Source organism: Zosterops lateralis (genome assembly GCF_965231275.1).
Source record: "Zosterops lateralis genome assembly, chromosome: 26".
Classification (NCBI taxonomy): Eukaryota; Metazoa; Chordata; class Aves; order Passeriformes; family Zosteropidae; genus Zosterops; species Zosterops lateralis.
The window spans coordinates 3,161,520-3,181,282 of record NC_139786.1 but is presented as its reverse complement, the minus strand read 5'-3'; the positions used below and the strand labels follow the sequence as shown (position 1 = coordinate 3,181,282).

At 52.5% G+C, this 19,763-nt stretch overlaps 2 protein-coding genes across 2 annotated transcripts; both read right to left on the bottom strand.

Moving 5' to 3' along the window:
• Positions 1-954: 954 nt before the first annotated feature.
• UQCC2 (ubiquinol-cytochrome c reductase complex assembly factor 2) lies at positions 955-5,270 on the bottom strand. The gene is made up of 4 exons (XM_083878631.1): positions 5,119-5,270; positions 2,168-2,242; positions 1,824-1,893; positions 955-1,133 (listed from the first exon to the last, which is right to left on the bottom strand). The coding sequence occupies exons 1-4, from the start codon at positions 5,254-5,256 to the stop codon at positions 1,039-1,041; spliced, it is 378 nt and encodes a 125-aa protein (XP_083734757.1). The 5' UTR covers positions 5,257-5,270; the 3' UTR covers positions 955-1,038.
• Positions 5,271-6,402: 1,132 nt separating this feature from the next.
• IP6K3 (inositol hexakisphosphate kinase 3) lies at positions 6,403-19,330 on the bottom strand (the record flags this gene model as incomplete). The annotated part of the gene is made up of 6 exons (XM_083878502.1): positions 6,403-7,820; positions 9,254-9,429; positions 10,066-10,238; positions 11,255-11,420; positions 15,338-15,688; positions 19,225-19,330. 6 exons carry the CDS (start codon positions 19,328-19,330, stop codon positions 7,368-7,370), a joined length of 1,425 nt encoding a protein of 474 aa, XP_083734628.1. The 3' UTR covers positions 6,403-7,367.
• Positions 19,331-19,763: the final 433 nt, after the last annotated feature.

Genomic DNA, 19,763 nt, shown 5'->3' with positions numbered 1-19,763 from the left:
GGCTATAAACAGAAGCACAGAACAAGCCCAGGAGCAGAACCCAAAGCAGGGCTGGCACCAAGGTGCTCCCCTGCCCGCTGCTCCCAGCTCCAGGTATTGCACATCCCCTGCCAAACGCTGCCATGAAGAGCCACCACGAGCACCAGCCTTGGTTCCTGGAGCTCTGGAGCAGAGCCTGCTGCAGTTTCAAATTCTTTCACGGCCTGCCAGGAAATCACTGCTGAAACCCGTAAAAAGGAGCAGCTGTTGGTGCTGTGGAGCCCTGGCACAGCTCTGCTCCAGACACTCATCCTTCCCAAGACAGCCCCAGCTCCAAGCCCAAGAACAGACACTGATGAAAGCAGTAAAGCTCTAAAAAGGGATAAAAAAGCCCATAACAGTGAAGTTGCAGAGCACTTGAAATGTGTTTATGGCCCCATCTAGCAGCATGTCATTTAATCCTGCCTTCACCCTCAGCTCTGCACTAACCCACACATCCCTCTCCTCAGGCTGGGGGGGGATCTGCACAGAGCTGGCTCCTCCAGCAGCAGCAGCAGCTCTGCAGCAGCTGATTAAAATCTCAATTAAACTCGTGCAGTGCTCCACTGTCACCATGGCAAAGTCACCCTCCGTCCTCTCTGTCTTCTCTGAAGGAAAATAAATGTGATGATTAAAGTTCTCCCTCCCTCCGCTGCCCTGGTCCCTGGGCTAACACACAAACACAAGCACAGAGAGGTTTTTCACATACTCTCTGTTCTCTTCACAAGAACATTTAAAGCTGCACCTCCTCCCTCTGGGCAGCTCCTGCTCGTTCCATTTTTTGAGATACAAAGGGCCAGGTTTGACACCACAAAGTTCCCTTCCCTCCATTGCTCCAGCATGGATGTGTTCAGCTCTGCCCCAGATTCTCAGCAGAAAAAAAAAAAAGGAGGCACTAAATATGAAGAATGTAGAGGGTAACAAAAATGCTGTTGCTAAGAGGAATAAGTGGTTTTATTCATCATGGCAACACACAGAGCTTCAGGGATATGTACAGTGGAGAAGCTGAGAGCTGGGCCCTCACTTGGAGTCCTCCTCGGGTTTCTTGGCAGAGAACTTTTCCCGCAGTCTTTTCCACGTCCCTTTTTTCATGTCTTCCATCTGTTTCAGAATGTCTGCAAAAAGAGAAGGGAGACAGAGATGGGGCCTGAGGAAGATAAGCAGGAAAGCAGAGGAATGAAACCCTCTTAAAACAGCTCTGCCTTCCATCTAATTTCCCTCCCTGACTTTTCATCTTAATGAATTTTCATTCCAGGCCGGAGGCGAGGTTGGTTTCCCTCCCAATCAATGCGGGGAGTCTCTTATCACTAACAACTGATACTCAGTTTCCACGCACTGCAATCAAAGTTAGGAACTGGAGCAGAACAAAACTGCTCTGGCTCCCAGCTCTGCCCCTCATAAAGGATGTGCTGAGAGCATTTCTGCGTGGGGCACCCGGCCCCTTCCCAAGGCCTGACACAGAAGGAACATGAAGGGAATTGGAAGATGGTGAAAGAAAAGCTGAGCTCAGTGTTAGGATGATGTAGCAAATGTGCTCCTTCCACACAGATCCTGCTGTCTGACCCCACAGAGCCTTTGCTAACCCTCCGTTGTTCCTGACAGTGCAAATTCCAGTTGATTCTTCACCTCAATGTACCGAGTTACTCCTGAACTCACTCCTCATCCAACACCTTCACAGAACTGCAGGCAGCCCCTTGGTGCCCTCCAGTCCCAGAGGCTGAGGAGGGACACAAGGGAGCACCCCAAAGACCAGAATGTCCCTTTCCCCCTGCCCTGCCCTCTCAGAGCAAGCCCAGCAGCAGTACCTGTGGCCAGGATCGTCCTGCAATCCTCCACTGTCACCCCGGTGAAGGTGGTGTCTCTGAGCCGTGGGTACTGCCCAGGGGAGCAGGAAAAGGAGGGAGAGAGACAAAGGAGTCACTTGCAGCGCATGGAAAAGGCACAAGTGTCACCAGCTGGCACAGCCTGAGTGTGTTTTCAGCTGGGATTCATCCACAGCAAGAACCAGGCCTGCTGCATCCAGGCATTGCTGCATCCAGCCCTCAGCTGTCCCTCAGCATTCCCAGGAATGCTGCCATTCCCAGGAATGCTGCAGCAGGAGGTGACACTCCCCAGAGAGAGGGGCAGTGGCCAGTGCCACAGCTCTCACCTTGTTCTTGTAGAAGTTGGTGTGGATCCTGACTAAGCTCTCGTACATTTGGTCACAGGCCTCGGGGTCAGAGATCTGCAGGGGACACAAGTGGCACAAAAATCTGGTTTTACACCTCCACAGCAAAGCCCAAAGCCCAAAGCCCCTCCTCATCCCAAGAGACAGTGGCCATGAAGGAGCAGCTCAGAATTCCCAGGGCACTGCGGGATTCTGCCCACCTGCTGTCCTGCTCTAGGTTTTTCCCCTCCATCTCCCACCAGCTTGGCCTGCAGGAGTAACAACCCTTGGGATTTCCAGAATGGATCTGAAACTCTGCATCAACAAGATCTGACAGTGACTACAGGGCCACAGAGAATGTTCCTGGCTGGTGCTGAGAAATCTGTGGCCCTTCCTGCTGAGAGGCCACTTCTGTCACTGCCTCATTGTAGGGAATCACACAGGACAAAGTGCCAGGCTGGACTTTGGAAACTCCCTGTAGGGGGCTCAGAATAGCCTGTAATTGATTAGGGAAATCAGCACAAATGACAGGGAACAGTTTGAAGGGTAACTGGATTTCTATTTCAGTTGGAAGATCCGGCTCATCCCCAACTTGTGCCAGGTATCTGTGCCTGGCACAGCCCCTGCTCAGCTGCTTTTCCAGACTACAATGTTTTTCCTGGGCTTTTTAGGGGGTTTTTTGGGGTTTTTTTGTGGTATAATGAGCCCAGCTCACCCCAGAACTCAATGCTGCTGCTCCATGAATGGTTAAAACAGGTCAAAAGTAAAAAATAACATCAACAGAAAGGAGTAAGGATGAAGGAGGAAGAGGAAGGAAAAGGTCTCCATGTTCAGCAGAGCTGCAGGAGAGAGGATACAGGGACAGACACATCCCCCTGCAGGTGATCCCCACCTGTGCCCTGCAGCTCCATCCCAAACACCCCCTGCCAAGGCTCCAGCATTTCCAGCCAACAAAAGGGTGGCACAAACAGCATCCCAGCCCTGGAAATCCAGCAAATCTCCTTCTACGAGATGGCTAAAGAGGCCTTGTGGCTCTAGTTCCCCTCTCAGAAGCTCCTCCTGCCAGCACACTCAGCCTCTCTACACAAAAATTTGCCACCACTGCTCCAGGCATCAATTCAGATTTCCAGGATCAGTGGCAGCTCTGGGATCTTGGAGCTAACACATTAAGCTGTCCTGAGCATATGGAAAAGCAATAAAACTCTTCCCAAAATGCCTGCTACAGACTATTCTGGTCACCAGTACAGTATTAGGAGGCCCCTGGAGGTGGAAAACGCATCTCTGGAACAATGTTTTTATGCTAAGAAAGGGCACATTTGCATTCTGCAGCACCACCTCCGCGCCTGGGAAGGTCTGCAGCCAAGTCAGGCAGCAAATCCCCTCATTTATTTCAGCAGCAAAGCCTAAACTCCAACAGAATTACATCTGGAGGCGGAATTCAATTGTACAACCACTGCATTCCATCAGCGTCAGGCAGTGTAGCAGCATCCCACCATCCCACCCTTGGGGTAAGGGGATCCCAGGAGTTAACTGGATTCCAGCAAATTCCCAAAGCTCTGTGCCCCACTCCCATAACCCCAGGAATGGAGTTTTCCAAAGTACATAGTGTAAAGGGTGCAAGAACTGGGTATAAAGCGGTGGTCCTGAGGGTAAAACAGCTGTCCTGGGTACAGATCAGGTGTGCTGAGTATAAACCTTTTGTCCAGGGCACCAACCAGGTGTCCTGGGCACAAATAATTTATCCTGGCAACAAAACCCATTTTCCTGTGCACCAAACCCATTGTCCTGGGCATAAACCATTTATTCTGGGTGGAAACCCCATTGTCCTGGGCACAAAACTCAGTGTCCTGGGCACAAACCCCATTGTCCTGGGCACAAAACCATTTTCAAAACCCATTTTCCCGTGCACCAAATCCATTGTCCTGGGTATAAACCATTTATTCTGGGTGGAAACCCCATTGTCCTGGCCACAAACCATTTATCCTAGTCACAAGCCCAGTGTCAAGCGTACAAACAGGTGGTCCTGGATAACAATCTTTTGTCCCAGGTACAATCCAGGTATCCAGGGCAAAACCTGCAGTTTTGCCCCGTGGAGGCACAAGCCCATGGCTGGTATTCCAAAGGCTTCCAGCCTTTGGAATGTGTCTTCCAAAAGCTGCCCAGTGCTCACACTCCTGCCCTGCCCAGGAGGAGCTGGGAGCAGCAGGACTCCATCACCGCTGTGGTTCCTGTTCCCTCCCAGCTCAGCATGTCTTAATATTCCATGAAGCCCCAGGTGGCCTTGAGCACAACCTCCTGCCGGTACACAGCCCAATGAGCGCCAAGACAGAGCCGAATGTGAGCCCCAAACCCCGCGCTCCACCTGCCACCCCTTAGAGTGTCCTCAGAACCCTCTCAGAACATCCTCAGAGCGTCCTCAGAGTCCCCTCAGAATCACCCGAGAGAGCCCTCAGAGCCCCCTCAGAGCATCCTCAGAATCCCCTCAGAGCCCTCACAGAGCCCCCTCAGAGTCACCTCACAGCCCCCTCAGAATCCCCTCAGAGCCCCCCCTCAGAGTCCCCTCAGAATCCCCTCAAGAGTCTCCTCACAGCTCCCTCAGAAGCTCCTCAGAAGCCCCTCAGAGCCACCCCTCAGAATCTCCTGAGTCCCCTCAGAGCCCTCTCAGAATCCCCTCAGAGTGTCCTCAGAGCCCCCCATTAGATTCCCCTCAGAGCTCCCCCAGAGTCCCCTCAGAATGTCCTCAGAGCCCTCTCAAAGCCCCCTCAGAGCCCTCTCAGAGCCCCCCCCAGAGCATCCTTCGGAGCGCCCTCGGAGTCCCCTCGGAGCCCCCTCAGAATCCTCTCTGAGCCTTCCCAAAGCCGCCACAGAGCCCTCTCAGAGTCCCTTCAGAGCCCCCTCAGAGCCGCCGCCGGGGCCGCTCCCCGCGCCCTCCCAGCCGCCCTCCCGGCCCTCACTTGCGTGTTCTCGCCCTCGCGGAAGGCCTGCGCCACCCGCTGCCGCAGGAAGGAGCCCAGGTCCCGCTGTCTCTTGCTGTCCTCCGTGGGCCACTCCTCGCAGAGCCGCAGGAAGCGCCGGTACCGGCTGGCGGCCATGGCGCCGCGTCACGTGGCGCCCGTCACCGCTGGTCACGTGGCGGCGGCGCCGGGTCACGTGCGCGGGCGGCGGGGCGGGAACGCCTGAGGGGAGCGGGTCCCTCAGGGGCGGCGGGTCTCGAATTGTTCCAAACCCTCACATTGTCGCTCTCTCAGAGCGCTGAGTGCCGCACCTCCAGGGGTGGGGACCCCAACACCGCCCTAGGCAGCGCCTTCCAAAGCCTGAGCGACTTTTCCGTGAGGAAATTCCAACCTGGCTGTCCCCTGGCTCAGCTTGAGGTGGTTTGCCCTTGTCACATCCCTTGACCCCCCTGCCCGGCTGTCCCCTCCTGTCAGGGAGTCGTGCTGAGCCAGAAATTCCCTTTGAGCCTCCTTTTCTCCAGGATGAGCCCCTTCCTCAGCTCCCTCAGCCTCTCCTGGGGCTCCAGACCCTTCCCAGGTCCTTCACCTGCTCCTCACAGGATTTACCATGGTTTGAGTTCAAGGAACCTTAAATCCCATCTCATCCCCATGGGCAGGGACACCTTCCACAATCCCAGGTTGTTCCAACCTGGCCTTAGACACTCCCAGCCACACTGTGCAGGTGTATGAGGGTAAAAAGGGAGGGCACACTGAGCTTTTTTCTTATTATTCAGCCAGTGAATTGTTTTGTGTGCGGCAATGAAGAGCGAGGGGCTGTGGTGTCCCACCCTTGTCCTGCTGTGCTCCCTGAGAATGCTCAGGTGGCTCTGGACAATTGTATAAACTCATCCACAGAGTCGTATCACAGACTTCTGATGTGAGCCAGGACAATCCATGGCTCAATCCCTACTGAAATTTGGTGTTTGTGGCTTTTTTTTTTTTTTTTTACAGTTTGTGATCAAGCAATAACCCAGCACTGAACAAGAGTCTTCCCAGGTGGACTCTGGGCCAAGCAAAACACACAGCTGGGCCAGATGTTTTAAATTTTCCAGCTATAAATTGCAGCAGCTCCCCAGCTTTCTGCTGTAAATCCAAGTGAAGAGTCTCCCTTGGGATCTTGGTGTTTAAACCTGTGGTGATAACAGCTCTCTTAAAAAATTATGGGTTTAAAGAAAGGATAATACACCTCAAGGATGCTGCGGGAGGGAAAAGGAGATGGACAATGGTGGGAGTTACTTCCACAATTTTATTTATATCCCCACTCCCCGGTAGTGGAGTTCTGTAGCTCTATTCCTTGTGCAAGGACTTCTTCAGATTTCCCACACCATGCAGGAAGGAATTATATTTGTTCCATCATAATAATAATAAAATCTGTCCACAAAAGCTGTAAACATTATTTTTAGAGTCTTTTGTTACTGTCTCCTTCAAACACACACATACACACACACACATACACACACACACACAGAGTATTTGTATCAAAGAATTTCTGGGTGACCTTTGACATCCGGTCCCTGACTCAATCTCACACTTTTCTTCTTTTTTTCTTCTTGTTTTGTTTTGTTTTTTTTTTAAGCAAAAAATCCCTTGATGTGAATATTTTTTGTGGCTGATGCAGAAAGTTTATAATGGCTGACAGAATCGTTGTATTCCCATGCTTCCAGCCCCAACGGAGCCTCTTTCCTAGAAAATCCATGGAAAATTCCCTGTTAGAACCCCACAGGGATGTTAAAGCTCGGTGAGGTGCAGCTCTTGGTCTGAACAGGTGCGCAGAGAATCCCCACCAGGAGCACTGGGAATGTTGGAGGATGTTTTTCCCTCCCACCTGAGCGGGAGCAGGAAGGGAAGCTCCAGAGGGAAGCTCCATCTGTTCATTCCTGCCCCAACCCTCGGCTGCAGGGGCGAGCAGCTCCTGGTTTTGTCATTAAGACTCTTCCCAAGTAACGCTTTCTTTGGCTCACAAATAAATCAAGGACAGCAGTAAAACCAGAAAGGAAAATAAATCTTCTGATGGACGGCAGAGAGAGCAGATCCCTCCCAGCTCTCTGCTTTCCATGCTTCAGTTCAGTGACAGCGCACGGAGAGTTCTCAGCACTTCCCGATTTATCCCTGGCACATCCAGCGGCCGGAGGGTCCCGCACAGCCCACCCCAGGCGGGATTTTCAGGGCTATCAGTCACCAGGAAATCCAGGCCGTTTGCACAGAAATTCTCACTTCCCTTCCGACAAGCTCTGAAGGATTTTGATCAGGTTCTCCAGGCCAAAAATGTAGCCGTGGTCCGGCCCGTCGTGCAGTGTGGGGTTGGGGTTGCTCTTGGAGCCTTTGAAGGTGGTGTGGGCAAAGTCTATCATCCTCACATCCACCCTGGAGGGGTTCGTGCCGTGAGTTTTTGGGAAGGGGAGGTGGTGATCCGTGCTCTCCTTGTGCTCCTGCCCGTCGTAAATGATGAGGAGGGAGCTGGAGTAGAACCTGTAGGAGCTTTGCTTCCTGATGACGGCCAGCAGGGCCTTGAGGCGCAGGATGATGGGCTCCAGCAGGTCTGTCCTCAGCTGGTTCCCATTGCACAGGAACTGTCGTAGGGTCTGCTGGAATCCCTCTGGTGACAGTTTCCTCCCATAGTATTTGTCTTTGCACAGGAAATGCCCCGTGTCTGCCTGGTAAACCTGGAAGGGAAGAGAGGGATAAGCCATAAAATCATAGAATATGCTGAGTGGTGAGAGATTCACAAGTCATGCCTTAAGGTTTTAGCCTTTATATTTTTCAGATGCTGTGCTGCTTTAGTGTATAACTCTAAACTTCATATATAAAGTGTTAAGTGCTTTGGTAGTTGACACTGACACCTTTGGTCAAATAGAACAATTCTTCTGGGCTTGGAACCCAAGGAATACCCTACAGCCTCAGGCCCTGAAAAGTATAAAATTGGGGAGGAGTGAACTGGGTAAATTATTGGGTAAATTACTGGGTAAATGAAGTAAATTACTTCATTACCTGAAGCTGCAATTGGAGAATTAACCCCTGGTCTACAAATAGACCAGACTTATATCTGTCTGAAAAACTCATGACCATCATCCAACTTGAGTTTAGCCTCTGGGAGGCTTTTGACTGCCCAAAGTGTATCTATTAAAGGTCTTTAATAAATACCCACTTTATTCTCTTAAATAAAGAGGCCTCACCTTTTGTCTAGAAAGTTCTTACGAAGGCTTCAGGTGATTGGCAGAGTCTAGACTTCCCCGTCTCCCTTTATCCTTTGATTTGTTCTATGGGTTGTCACTTTGGTTCGGGGTCACTCCCTTCCCACTCTGGATTGGTTCCAAGCTGTGACCTCCCTACTCCCCACCCCCAGATTTAAGCTGAAACCCCTCGAGTTCAGCAGACTTTGGCGGGCTGACTCCTGGGTGGAAGGAAATCGTGTGAATCTAATAAAACCCAGTTGAAGTCCCCCACTGTTGTAATTCTCTGGGAGAATGGTTTCTCCCTTCTGACCCCCTGGAGTTCCTTACCACGTAGAGCGACCCTTCCTTCCTTCTCTGACCCCATTGGCTGTGGTCTAGCTATCTTTTCCCTGAGCAGGGGGCTATATAATGCCTCGCCTTCCTTGCTCTCTCTCTTTCCCCCCTGGAATGTCGAAGAATAAATGCCTGAGACAAAGGTCCTGGGGAAAAGGCCTCTTCTGATATCTTTATCTCGTCCTTAGTATAATTCCCTCCAAAGCCTCCTAATAACTGAGCCAGCTAAAGCCCCTGGAAGTGGGCAGAGAGCATTTATACACCCCACTGGAGTCTCATCCCTTTATTTTTTGCATTGTTCACGCTGCTGCTGAGGCAAGGATCCCCAGGATCAGAACTGTAGTCCAGAATCCAAGACTGAATGTTTTTGTGATGCCGGTTCTAGAGCTGACCTAAAAAAGCGGGCAAAAGCCTCAGGACAAGCATCGCACCTGATCAAACTCCAAAAACTATATAAGTCAAAATCCCAGATAAACTCCCTTCTTTCTCATTCTCTTCCTTCTTTCTCGTTCTCATGACCAGACAGCGTGAGTGTAGTATTTTTGTGTCTATCTAGCAACACCAAGACATTGAGGGGACGGAGGCTTTACCTGCATCCCGCAGACGCGCACGCCCAGCGAGGCCGAGGTGCTCTGCTCACACTTCTTGATGTGCCGGGCTTTTTTCTCCTCTGAGGCATCATCCCCGTGCTGCCGAGTGCCCATCTTCAGGTCCAGGATGCAGGGGTAGCTGTACTTGGACACCACGTTTTCCAGCAGGAGAAACTCTGAGCGCGACTTAAGGGAAAACCCAATACTTTTAAATTCTAATTGAAAGAGGCCTTAAATCAAAGCAACTGCTGACGCTCTCCATAACAGCTCACAACTGTAATGAGACTTTCTGAGCCAATTTCTCCCGACGTGTCATTGCTATGGGCCTCTCGCTGCCAATTCCAGTTAATTTACTGTACTACAGCCCTACCAATTAAAGCCCCAACAGCTCCATTCTCCTGTGACACCATAGCCCTGGGCTGTCGCTCCAACACCTTTCCCTCGGTGCTGAGCTCGCTCCGGTGGGTGGGGGAAGTTGTTAAACTCTATTACCCACATGACTGGTGGGTAATGAAGTGTAATAGGAAAATAAAAGGCGAGGCAGCTGCTAATTCCTGAATAGTTGTGTTTTTAAATGTATGCCAAGGGGATCTTTGACTTCTGCTGAGAACTCTTTATGGGAAATGGGATTTTTTTTTTCTTCTTTTTTTTTTTATTTTTTTTTCTTTTTTTTTAACAACCACAGAAGATAACAGAGAATATTCCTTATTTTTCCAGGAGGGGATGCATTCCCCAGCAATAAACCCTACACTGATTTCCAGCTGTTATCTGGAGCCAGGACTGTGCTGGAGGGGAGAGAGGAGAAAGGATACGATGAAGTTTGTTCTCGTTGTGCTTGGAGGACATGCGGTTCAGGTGCTGCCGGTGACAGTGCAGCCCCCAGGGGTTGTAGCTCTTCCTTTCTGCCTGCTTCCCATTTGCATCTTCCAAAAGAGAATCTGTGTGGTACTGAAGGTCTGTCCTCAAAAGCATCTTCCCAGAGCAGCTAGACAAAGCACACAAAGGGACATTTCAGTTTTATAAGTTCCAGAGGAGAATATTCCCTTCCCTCTTTTTTTTTTTTTTTTTTTTTTTTTTTCTGTAGAGCCTCAAACTTGATAAGGTGGATTTTCAGGAACTCTCAAAGGAACCATATTGATCATGTCCAACCTGCAGAGATCCTTTGTTACTCCATAACAGTAATTTTCAGAAAGCCAGCTATTGCTGCCTGCCAATATTTTTTTTTCATTATAATTTAAAGTGTGCTGGCTCTCTTGAAAAGCCATTCACAGCCCCAGCTGCCAGAGATCTCTATTTATCCACCTAATGGGCACAGCACAGGAAAACGGTCCGACAATGGGACTGATTCCCAATTTAGAGGGGCTGGCTCCAAGGAGGGAAGGAAAGAGTGATGAGGAGATCTGTTCTCCTTAGGGGGGTCATTCTTTGGTCTCACTCATCCCAATTCCTGCACTCCCATCACTCCAAAGGCAGAAGTTCCATGGCAGGGACATTCCACCTGCAGTCCCAGGGCTGCTTTGAACCAGTTTGAGATGAAGGATTTCCTGCAGAAAACCTCTGGGAGCCAGAAAACCTCTGGGAATACCAGGTGCCTTCCTGAGAGAGCTCTCCCATGGGATGGGATGGGATGGGATGGGATGGGATGGGATGGGATGGGATGGGATGGGATGGGATGGGATGGGATGGGATGGGACAGAAGCCCCTCTGTTGCCAGCAAAGGGACATGTTCTCCCATGGCCTCCCCTCTCCTGGAGCATGCTGTTCTCCAAGGAATGGGGTTTAGAGCAGAATTTGAGGCACATAATTGAGAACAACATCCCAGATCCAGCCAACTCCATCCCTGCTCTAGGGAAGAACAGAACCACACACACACAGGGCTTGGCTCTCCTGTTCTTCACCTTGACTGGGCCCTGCTTTTGCCCTAAACCCAGAGCTGGGCCACCAAATCCATCCCAACCCCACCCAAGTGGCAGATGCCAGCAGGGAGTGACAGACCCTCACCTGTCTTTGAAGGTCTTGGTGACCTGGGTGTGGCTCCACTTGCACTTGTGCCACAAGGTGACAGCGGGGTCACCACCGGCGCTGCCGTCGGGCTGGCCCAGGCTGGGGCTGGCAATCAGGGTCAGGTTGCCCAGGCTGTCCTTCTTGAGGTGCACGGACACAATGCCTGGACAGAGGGGAAAACAAACGAGACAGAGATGAGCCCCTGGGGTATCACAGAGGCCTGGCCACCACCTCGTGTTTTGGTGGCCTTTTACTGATCCCACTCTGATTTCAAACCAAATAAAGCATCATTAGGCTGAGGCTCTGGAAAATATTCTCAAGATTTTTGAGTGTTCTCCCTCTCAAGGCTCAGTTTGAACCCCATGTTCCTTTGTCCTCCACCACTCCAAGCTCTGCTGTGCTCTGGGTGACCCAGAAAAGCCCCTTGCTCCAAATCAGGAGCTCCCACATTATTTATCACAAGGGATTTAAATGCTTTTTAAAGACAGCACAAGGCTGGAAACACTTTTCATTGGCAGGAAGCAGAGGGAGGGTCGGGGACAAGGCATTTTCCAAGGACACCCAGCGTGCCAACTGCTGCCTTGAACTGGAGAGCTCCAGGAGCAGGGCAGGGAGGTGGCCATGGGCTGGCACTGCTGCCCACACATTGTCATGGTCGTGTCCTTCCCCCAGAGCCAAGGACCAGCACCCAGATCTCCCACGGGGCCTGGAGTGTCACACGTCCCGTGTTTGTGCCTGACAAGGGATCAACTCTGTGACCGGAGGTTATTTTTTTCCACCCCGAGTGCTTAAAACACCATTCTGCATTTTGAACATCGCAATTTTTTCCCTGACTCTGACAAGAATCACAGGGCTCAAATGCCAGCCAGTCCAGCACGGATTTAGCCCGACGAGAGCCCATCCCTGGCAAAGGGCCCGGCTGTCTGCGCGTCTCAAGTGACAGCGCAGGAATGGCCATGGATCGCTCTGCCGCCGGCTCTGACCTTTCTGGGAAAGGCTGATAACGCCATCCCCATCCTGCAACTCCCCCTGAGCCTCCCCACGCTCTGGGGGCGTTCTCAGAGCACAGCCTTAAGCTGCATCAGGGGAAGTTTAGGTTAAACATCATTTAAAAAAAAAAAAAAATTCTTTGTTGGAAAGAGTGATTGGGCACTGGAATCTTCTGCCCAGGGAGGTGGTGGAGTCACTGTCCCTGGAGGTGTTTGAAAAAAGCCTGGATGTACCAAAGTTTAGTTGGTGAGGAGGTGTTAGGTCACAGGTGATCTCAAGGGTCTTTTCCAACCTGGTTCATTCTGTGATTTGGTGCTCGAGGGGCTGCCAGAGAGGACAGGGACCAGGGACCAGCTAAAGCAGCACTGGAAAAACCCCAGTTGGGGACACTGGGATGGATCCAGCTGTGTCCAGGGGGTCTGTGGGGCATTTGGGGAGCTGGGGTGGATCCAGCTGTGCCCAGAGGGGTCTGTGGGGCATTTGGGGACACTGGGGTGGATCCAGCTGTGTCCAGGGGGTCTGTGGGGCATTTGGGGACACTGGGGTGGATCCAGCTGTGCCCAGAGGGGTCTGTGGGGCATTTGGGGAGCTGGGGTGGATCCAGCTGTGCCTAGGGGCTCTGTGGGGCATTTGGGGAGCTGGGATGGATCCAGCTGTGCCCAGAGGGGTCTGTGGGGCATTTGGGGAGCTGGGATGGATCCAGCCGTGCCCAGGGCATCCCCACCAGCTCTGCTGGCCATGTGGGGAGATGATCTCAGCAGCTTAACAACCAGTTCTGCTCTCCCGAGCGAAGGTGCCAAAGCAAATAAACGTGCAAAGCCCCTTCTCTCCATTTCAAGAGCGATTCCAGCGAGCAAACACCGAGCAGAGGCTTTGCCTCCTGTGCCTGCCAGGTCCTGCTGCCTCAGGGGGGTTTCCCCACCTGAACTGTCCCTGACTGGGGTGCCCATCCCTCCCCAGGTCCTGCACCCCAAAACCTTGGGTTTGGATGTTTTTCCCTCACCACAACCATGGCTGGTCCCCTCTGCTGTTCAGTCAGCACTACTGTGAGCAGGCTGGGTTAAACAGGCTGCCTTTGCACAGAAATGGGGGGGAAATCTGCCCAGGCTGCTCTGCCAAGGGAGCTGAGGGGCTGCAAACCTTCATTAGGGGGAAAAGGAATATTTTTAGCCCTCCCAGCCCTCTGTGGAGAGCTCAGGGAGCTCCATCTTCCTCAGGCTCCAGCATTACCTTTTCCCTGAATCCCATTCTTTAAAAAATCCATATTTCTGAGAGCAAACAAATCTCCTCTCAGCCTGCATGGCTGCTTCACATTTTCAGGGGATGTAGGCATGGGGGAAAAAGAAGCCAACACGTCTTTTGCCTAAATCAAAGCCTTTTTCATTTTAAAAAGTCACTGGGAGGCGACTGGAGCCCTCGACTGCAAACACCATAACCTTAAAAACTGTCCCAGTTCCTGCCTGCAGTCAGCAGGGCTGTGCTCATTTGCATAGTGCTGACGGTCTGGCCCCAAAAAACTTGTATATATATAGCGTGGAAGTAAGAATTGTTAAATATCAGCCATTAATATGAAAATTAATGGGGAGATTTTTCAAAGGCGAGAACCGAGCGTTAAATTGGAAGGGAATGTGATCCTCTCCCTCCTCCCAGCTGGAAATTCAGTCTTCAAAAAAAACCTACAGCTCAGCCTGAAAAGTGTGTTTTTTTTGTTTCCTGGGGGGATTCCACGGGGGTTTGCAGGTGTCCTGCTGTGACCTGTAGGTGACAGACACCCCCCAGAGCTCCTCCTTTGCTGCAAACATCTCTCCAAAGCCTTTGGGTGCCTGTCTGTGCTGGCCTTTGGTGCCACTGACACCCCAATCCCCCTCCTGCAGGCACCAGCCAGGAGTCAGAGGGTATTTCTGGGTGCTGTCACCACGCTGGAGGCATCCCAGAGGCTCTCAGGAGGTTTCACTCTGTAACTCTGCCCTCGTGGGTTTATTTCTGTGTTTACGAGCACATTCATCTACTGCCGAGGGCGCCGGGAACCTGAGCAGAGCTGGGCTGGAAAACAAGCCCAGCATCCCTCTGTGAGCTCAGCTGGGACAAGGCAGGGCCTTCAAAAGGGATAAAAGTCAGTCCCAAGGTCACCAAACTGCCTGATATGGGTGAGGTGAGCAGGAAAAGCCACAGGTTCGAGGTGAGGCTTGAACGATATTTGATCCCCATTGTGGAGAATGTCACCTTTGCACAGAATGTCACCATTGCACAGAATGTCACCATTACATAATGGTCTCAGGGCTGTTCCCACAGCCCAGAAATAGAGATGAGGTACATGGATATGTGTGAATGGGGGATGGAGCCGCCAGGATCATCCCCCTGGACATCATCCTCATAGGAAAGCATTTCACCTCTTTAATTGCCTGGCAGCAGGGCTGGGACAACCAGGAGAGGAATAAACCTGTGAAGCCAATGCCAGACTGGAGAATTGCTTTTTAATTACCCCTCATCTTAAAATTCTCAGGGATTTGAAACAGGAGAAGAAAAGACAAAAAGCTTTGAATAACCAGGGCACCTCTGGACTGGTTAAACTGGGACTGTTTAACAGCTTTATCAGCGAGGGCCCAGTGCTGCAGCACCAAACCCCAGCTCCCGCCAGAGGAAACCGCTCAGAGGAAACTCTTCTCCCTTAAACATCTTTTTAATATTGTCCCATAAATCTGCAGAGGCCTCTGACTTTCTGGGAAAGGGGGAGATTGGGCTGGAAACGCATTGGAGCCGTGGCTGACTGAGCTCTTTGCTGCAACACCGAAGGACCAAGAGATATTTTAAGTTTTTACGTGACAACCGAGCTTCTCGCTTCCCCCAAAAAAGCCAGGGTCAGGAGCTTTATGAGCAGCACAAGCCTGGCAGTAAAAGCAGAAAATACTGAAGGAATAAGAAAGAGAAGGGAAGGAGGAGATGTCTTTAAAAAATACCGGTGCTGCTGGGAAATTCAGCTGGGAAATGGGAGTCAAGGATGGGGCAGAAGCAGAGGGAACAGACACAGGAGAATCCTCTGTGCCTGGAAAGCTGGGGATGTTTTTTTAGGAAGGTGAGAGCTCCCCTTACCTTTATACTGAGGCGTGAACTGCCTCATGGCCAGGGGCAGGGACTCGTAGAAGCTCAGCTCCTGCGACACCAGGGGCTTGCAGATGGTGTGCTCATCGTAGGTCAGCATGCTGGTGTGGCCTCCCACCTGGTGCACAAAGGGCTGCAGGAGCACGGCAGCCCTGCCCTCAGCAGGGCCCAGGGGGCTCTGACCCACCATGGTGCCAGGCACAGCCCAGGGAGCTCCTTCAGCAGCAGCACAAGGAGCTGGGAAACACAGCCTGGGATGGGCAGTGCCGAGCCAGTTTTCACCCACTCTGGTGTTTCCCACACGCTGGGTTTTCCTCCACGCTGCTTTTTCACCAATGAAATCTGCAAAAAAAGGAATTGGAGGAGAAGGGTCAACCAGCAGCAGGGTGGGATGGGATCTGGGAGTTCCCTGGAGATGGATGGCAGGGAGCCCCAGCCTGACACACAGAGTCCAGGAAAGCCCCAATTTCGATGTGTTGGGGACTGGAGACAGCGATCAGAAGAGCTGTGAGTTAAAGCAGTGACATCAAGGCAGCAGGGTCAGGGATTGCTTGGGCTGATTATTAACACACTGCATTGATGCTGTGAATTAGCCCCAGTTTGTCCCACAGGCTGTGGTAGGATGGTTCCAGGCCTTCCCTCAGACATTCCCTGCACAGCAGCATTGTTACAAAGCCCCTGCAAGCCCCCAGGCACTCACTTGCCCCACAACACTGCAGGTGGGGTGAGCAACAATCTCTGCACCTTCCAAAGAAACCTCAGTTTGGGACATTCCCTGTCATTTAACACCGGAGCAGCAGCAGGAGCCTTTCCCTCCCAGGGTGACAGACACACACGGGGGGCTGTGGATGTGTCACAGCAGCACCCACAGGGTTCACACCCAGCTTTCCACCCTGTCCCCAGTAATGGATCCCTGCCTGATGCCAGAAATTCCTCCTTGATTCTGACAGCTCTAAAGCAGCAATGTAGGAAAACCACAGAGCACATCTGTGGTGCATCCCCAACAGCTGCTCCTTCCCCCATTCCTCACAGGAATCCCATGGATGGCTCCTGGACATCAGGAATTGAATCCCACAGACACCAAGGAGCTGATGTTGGTGCTGGAGCAGCCTGGCTTCACACCACAGATGGACATTCCACATCCCAGACTCACAGGGACAGGAAAAAATTACTAAAATCATCATTTGAGGATGTGTCCACGGCAGCACAGGCCCTTTCTCCTGATTGCTCCACCTTCAGCACAACCTGGGGAGCTCTGCACCCTGTTTTTGCAGCAGAACCCCAGTGCAGGGGACAATGACACCTTTACAAGGTCCAGCTCTGCCAGGAAAGGCTCCAGGTTGTGCTGCCAGGGGAGCAGCTCCACCCCTGCCAGCCCCACGGGCCAGATGTGACCAGGGCAGCGCTGTCACCCCTCCTTGAGCAGGAACAGGGAACAGCAAAGGGGTGGAGGCACCTCCTGGAGGCACCTGGAGCTTCTCGAGCCGGGCAGGGGCTCTGCGGGAAGGGTTTCCCTGGAGCCAGCACTGCCCCGGGGCTGGATCTGCTGGCACAGAGCACATTCCCCATCCTGCAGGAAGGATCCAGAGCTCAGGAGTCGGACTCGATGTCCCTTCTGGGTCCCTTCCAACTCATACTGGAATATTCTGTGCTGCTGAAATCTCCTCCTGCTGGGATTAACCCCCCAGGGGAAAAGCACCTGGCGCAGGTGCCTGTTTTGTTTCCCACCTGGAGCAGTGGGATGGAGTGGGCTGAAGGCAGGGAAAAACCACTCCCCACCTCCGAACGCACCTGTAGCTCCTTTATCTCCCCCAAGGTGGGGTTTTTCCCTTTCCCATTATTCCTCTTTGGAGAGAAATTCCTGCTCTACAATTACCTTCCCCGCAGGAACAAAGCCAGGCCTCCCGAGCCGAGCTCTCTTTCCAGCCGGGAGGAAAGCGGATCCTTGGAGCTTTCCTGGGCGTTAATAAAAGCATTCAGCGTTTTGTTAAGTTGTGGCAATTTTTAAAGAGGATTTTCTGCCTCGGGAGCCGCAGGTTGTTGTGGTTTGTTTTGTGTGGCTTTTCCCCCCCTCCCCGCCTTCCTCCCATCTTTATAAAAAAGGAGAAAAGCCAAAAGCAAGCGGATTTGTCATAACACCTCTTAGGAGCAGGGAACAACACGATTTAAATCCTTTCTTGCTTCTGAGACAGTCCAAGGCTGAGGCTGAGCTGACACAACCCCCTGACAGCTCTGGCAACCTCAGCATTGCTCAAGGAGTTGGGAAAAAAAAAAAAACATCCACAATTTGATAAAGCTCCCCAATGTTTTCTCCCAAGCAAAACTCGGAGCAGGATTTGCAGTAGGAGAAGGAGGTTCTTTTTCTGGGAGTTTCTGCTGGGGAGCAGCTCATCCATTCGGAGCAGATAAATGTTCCTGAGAACACTGAGCTCCCCTGAAACAAGACACTGGAAATAAATCACTTCCACTGGCTCAAGGTATCGCAAATGCCAGGAGATATTTACGTCACTAAAAATACACTGAATTACAGATAAATCCAGACCCTCCAAGCAAAACCAGAATCCATCAGTGTTTTTTTCCCCCAGCTGAAGGGAAAGCAGCTCAAGTGCTGCAGGTGGAGGCGAGCCAGGAAATATTGGGGAAGGAGAATATAGAGAATTTTTCTCTGCATAAAAGAGAAATATTCCATTCTCCAGGAAAGGGATGGGGATTTGGGAAAAGCATGGAAGGTGTCCCTGCTGCTGGCAGGGCTGGAGCTGGATGAGTTCTGCCCCAGTGCTGGGGACAGCGCTGCTGCCCTGGCACTGTCACCTCCCACCCTGCTCCCAGGCAGAGCCAAATGTCAAAGCAGTCTCAGCTCAACAGGTTGTTTATCCCCAACTCCAAACCGAGCCAAAAGGAACCGGGCAGGTTCAATTCTCTCATCTTCGAGTGGCACCTGCTCCACCCCATCCCAAACAGGACTCGTGGGAAAATGCACAGCCAGGCTGAGCTGGGGCCCTGCAGCAGAAACACCTGGGAATATAAAAATGCAAAATCCCTCTGGAAGCAAGAGCTCTGTGCAGGCCTGTGCTCTCAGTGTCACCCTCCTGGTCACCTCCCTGCTCCCAGAGCATCCCAGAGCTCCAAAATCGGGTTCCAAGCACTGCAGGGGCTGCAGATTCTTTGCTTCATTAAAAGGCAAGAAAAGAAGGTGGCTGAGATCTGTGTGTGCAGATCTGTGTGTGCAGCTCCTGGGGTTGGAGCTCACCTGGAGCCTCAACCAGCTCTGCATGGAACCCCAGAGCTGGGACATGGTGCCACCACAGACACAGTGCCACCATGAACCTAGTGCCACCATGGATCCAATGTCACCACGGGCACAGTGCCACCATGGACATGATGCAACCTCAGAACCCAGTGTCACTACAGGACCCAATGCCACCATGGGCCCAGTGTCACTACAGGACCCAACACCACTATGGACATGGTGCCACCATGGACCCAGTGCCACCGTGGACATGGTGACACCACAGAACCCAGTGTCACCACAGGACCCAATGCCACCACAGGACCCAGTGCTACCATGGACACAGTGCCACCAGACTCTGCAGAAAAGGGCACAGGTTTCCTCACCCCCCTGCCCACTTTCTGCCTTCCACAGCACCTCCCTCCCCTCCACTTCCCAGCCCAAACTTTCCAGCCATTCCATGAGCAGGATGGAGAACCGAGAGCCACCAGCTCCAGGGTCGCTCCAGACATTCCCCCAGCCCCAGCTGTCCCTGCTGCTCCCGTCCCTTCCCACCAGCCAGAGCCTTCCTGACAGCATCCCACCCATCTCCAAAGCCGTGTCCATCCCTCTCCATCCATCCTGCCCCGGACTCCAGCCCAGAGCTCACCTGTGGCTGCAGGTGTCCTCTGGGCGCTGCCTGTGCCGGCTCTCTCGCCTTTCTCGCTGCTTCTCTCTGCGGCTCCAGAGGGAGGAATGAGGGGACGTTTGGGCATGGCCCGACTGCGGCGGCGTTGGCAGGAGCCCGGAATGTCCAGCTGACATTCCAGAAGGGCTGTGCCAGCGAGAACCACCCAGGGTGGGACAGGGAAACGAGCCCCGTGCGAGGGCTGGGAACAGAACGAGAGGAGCCGGCCCTGAGCTCCGGCGGGTCTTGGGAAATCGGCTCTCCAGGAAAACAACTGGGGGTTTGTCCATCTGTTTTTCATGGAATCCCTCCCTCTGCTCGGCCCCCGCCGGGTTTGTCACCTCCCTGCAGAGTGGGACTGACACCAGGAGAGGGATGGAGCTTCCCAGAGCTCCCAAACCACCAGGAAAAACAGCCCAGGGAGATGCAGGAGGAGAGGCGGCATTGGGGACAATGTGGGCAGGGTGGTGACAGGGGCTGGGAGACACCAAACCCCTCTTTGGTGGCAAAGAAAAGGTGTG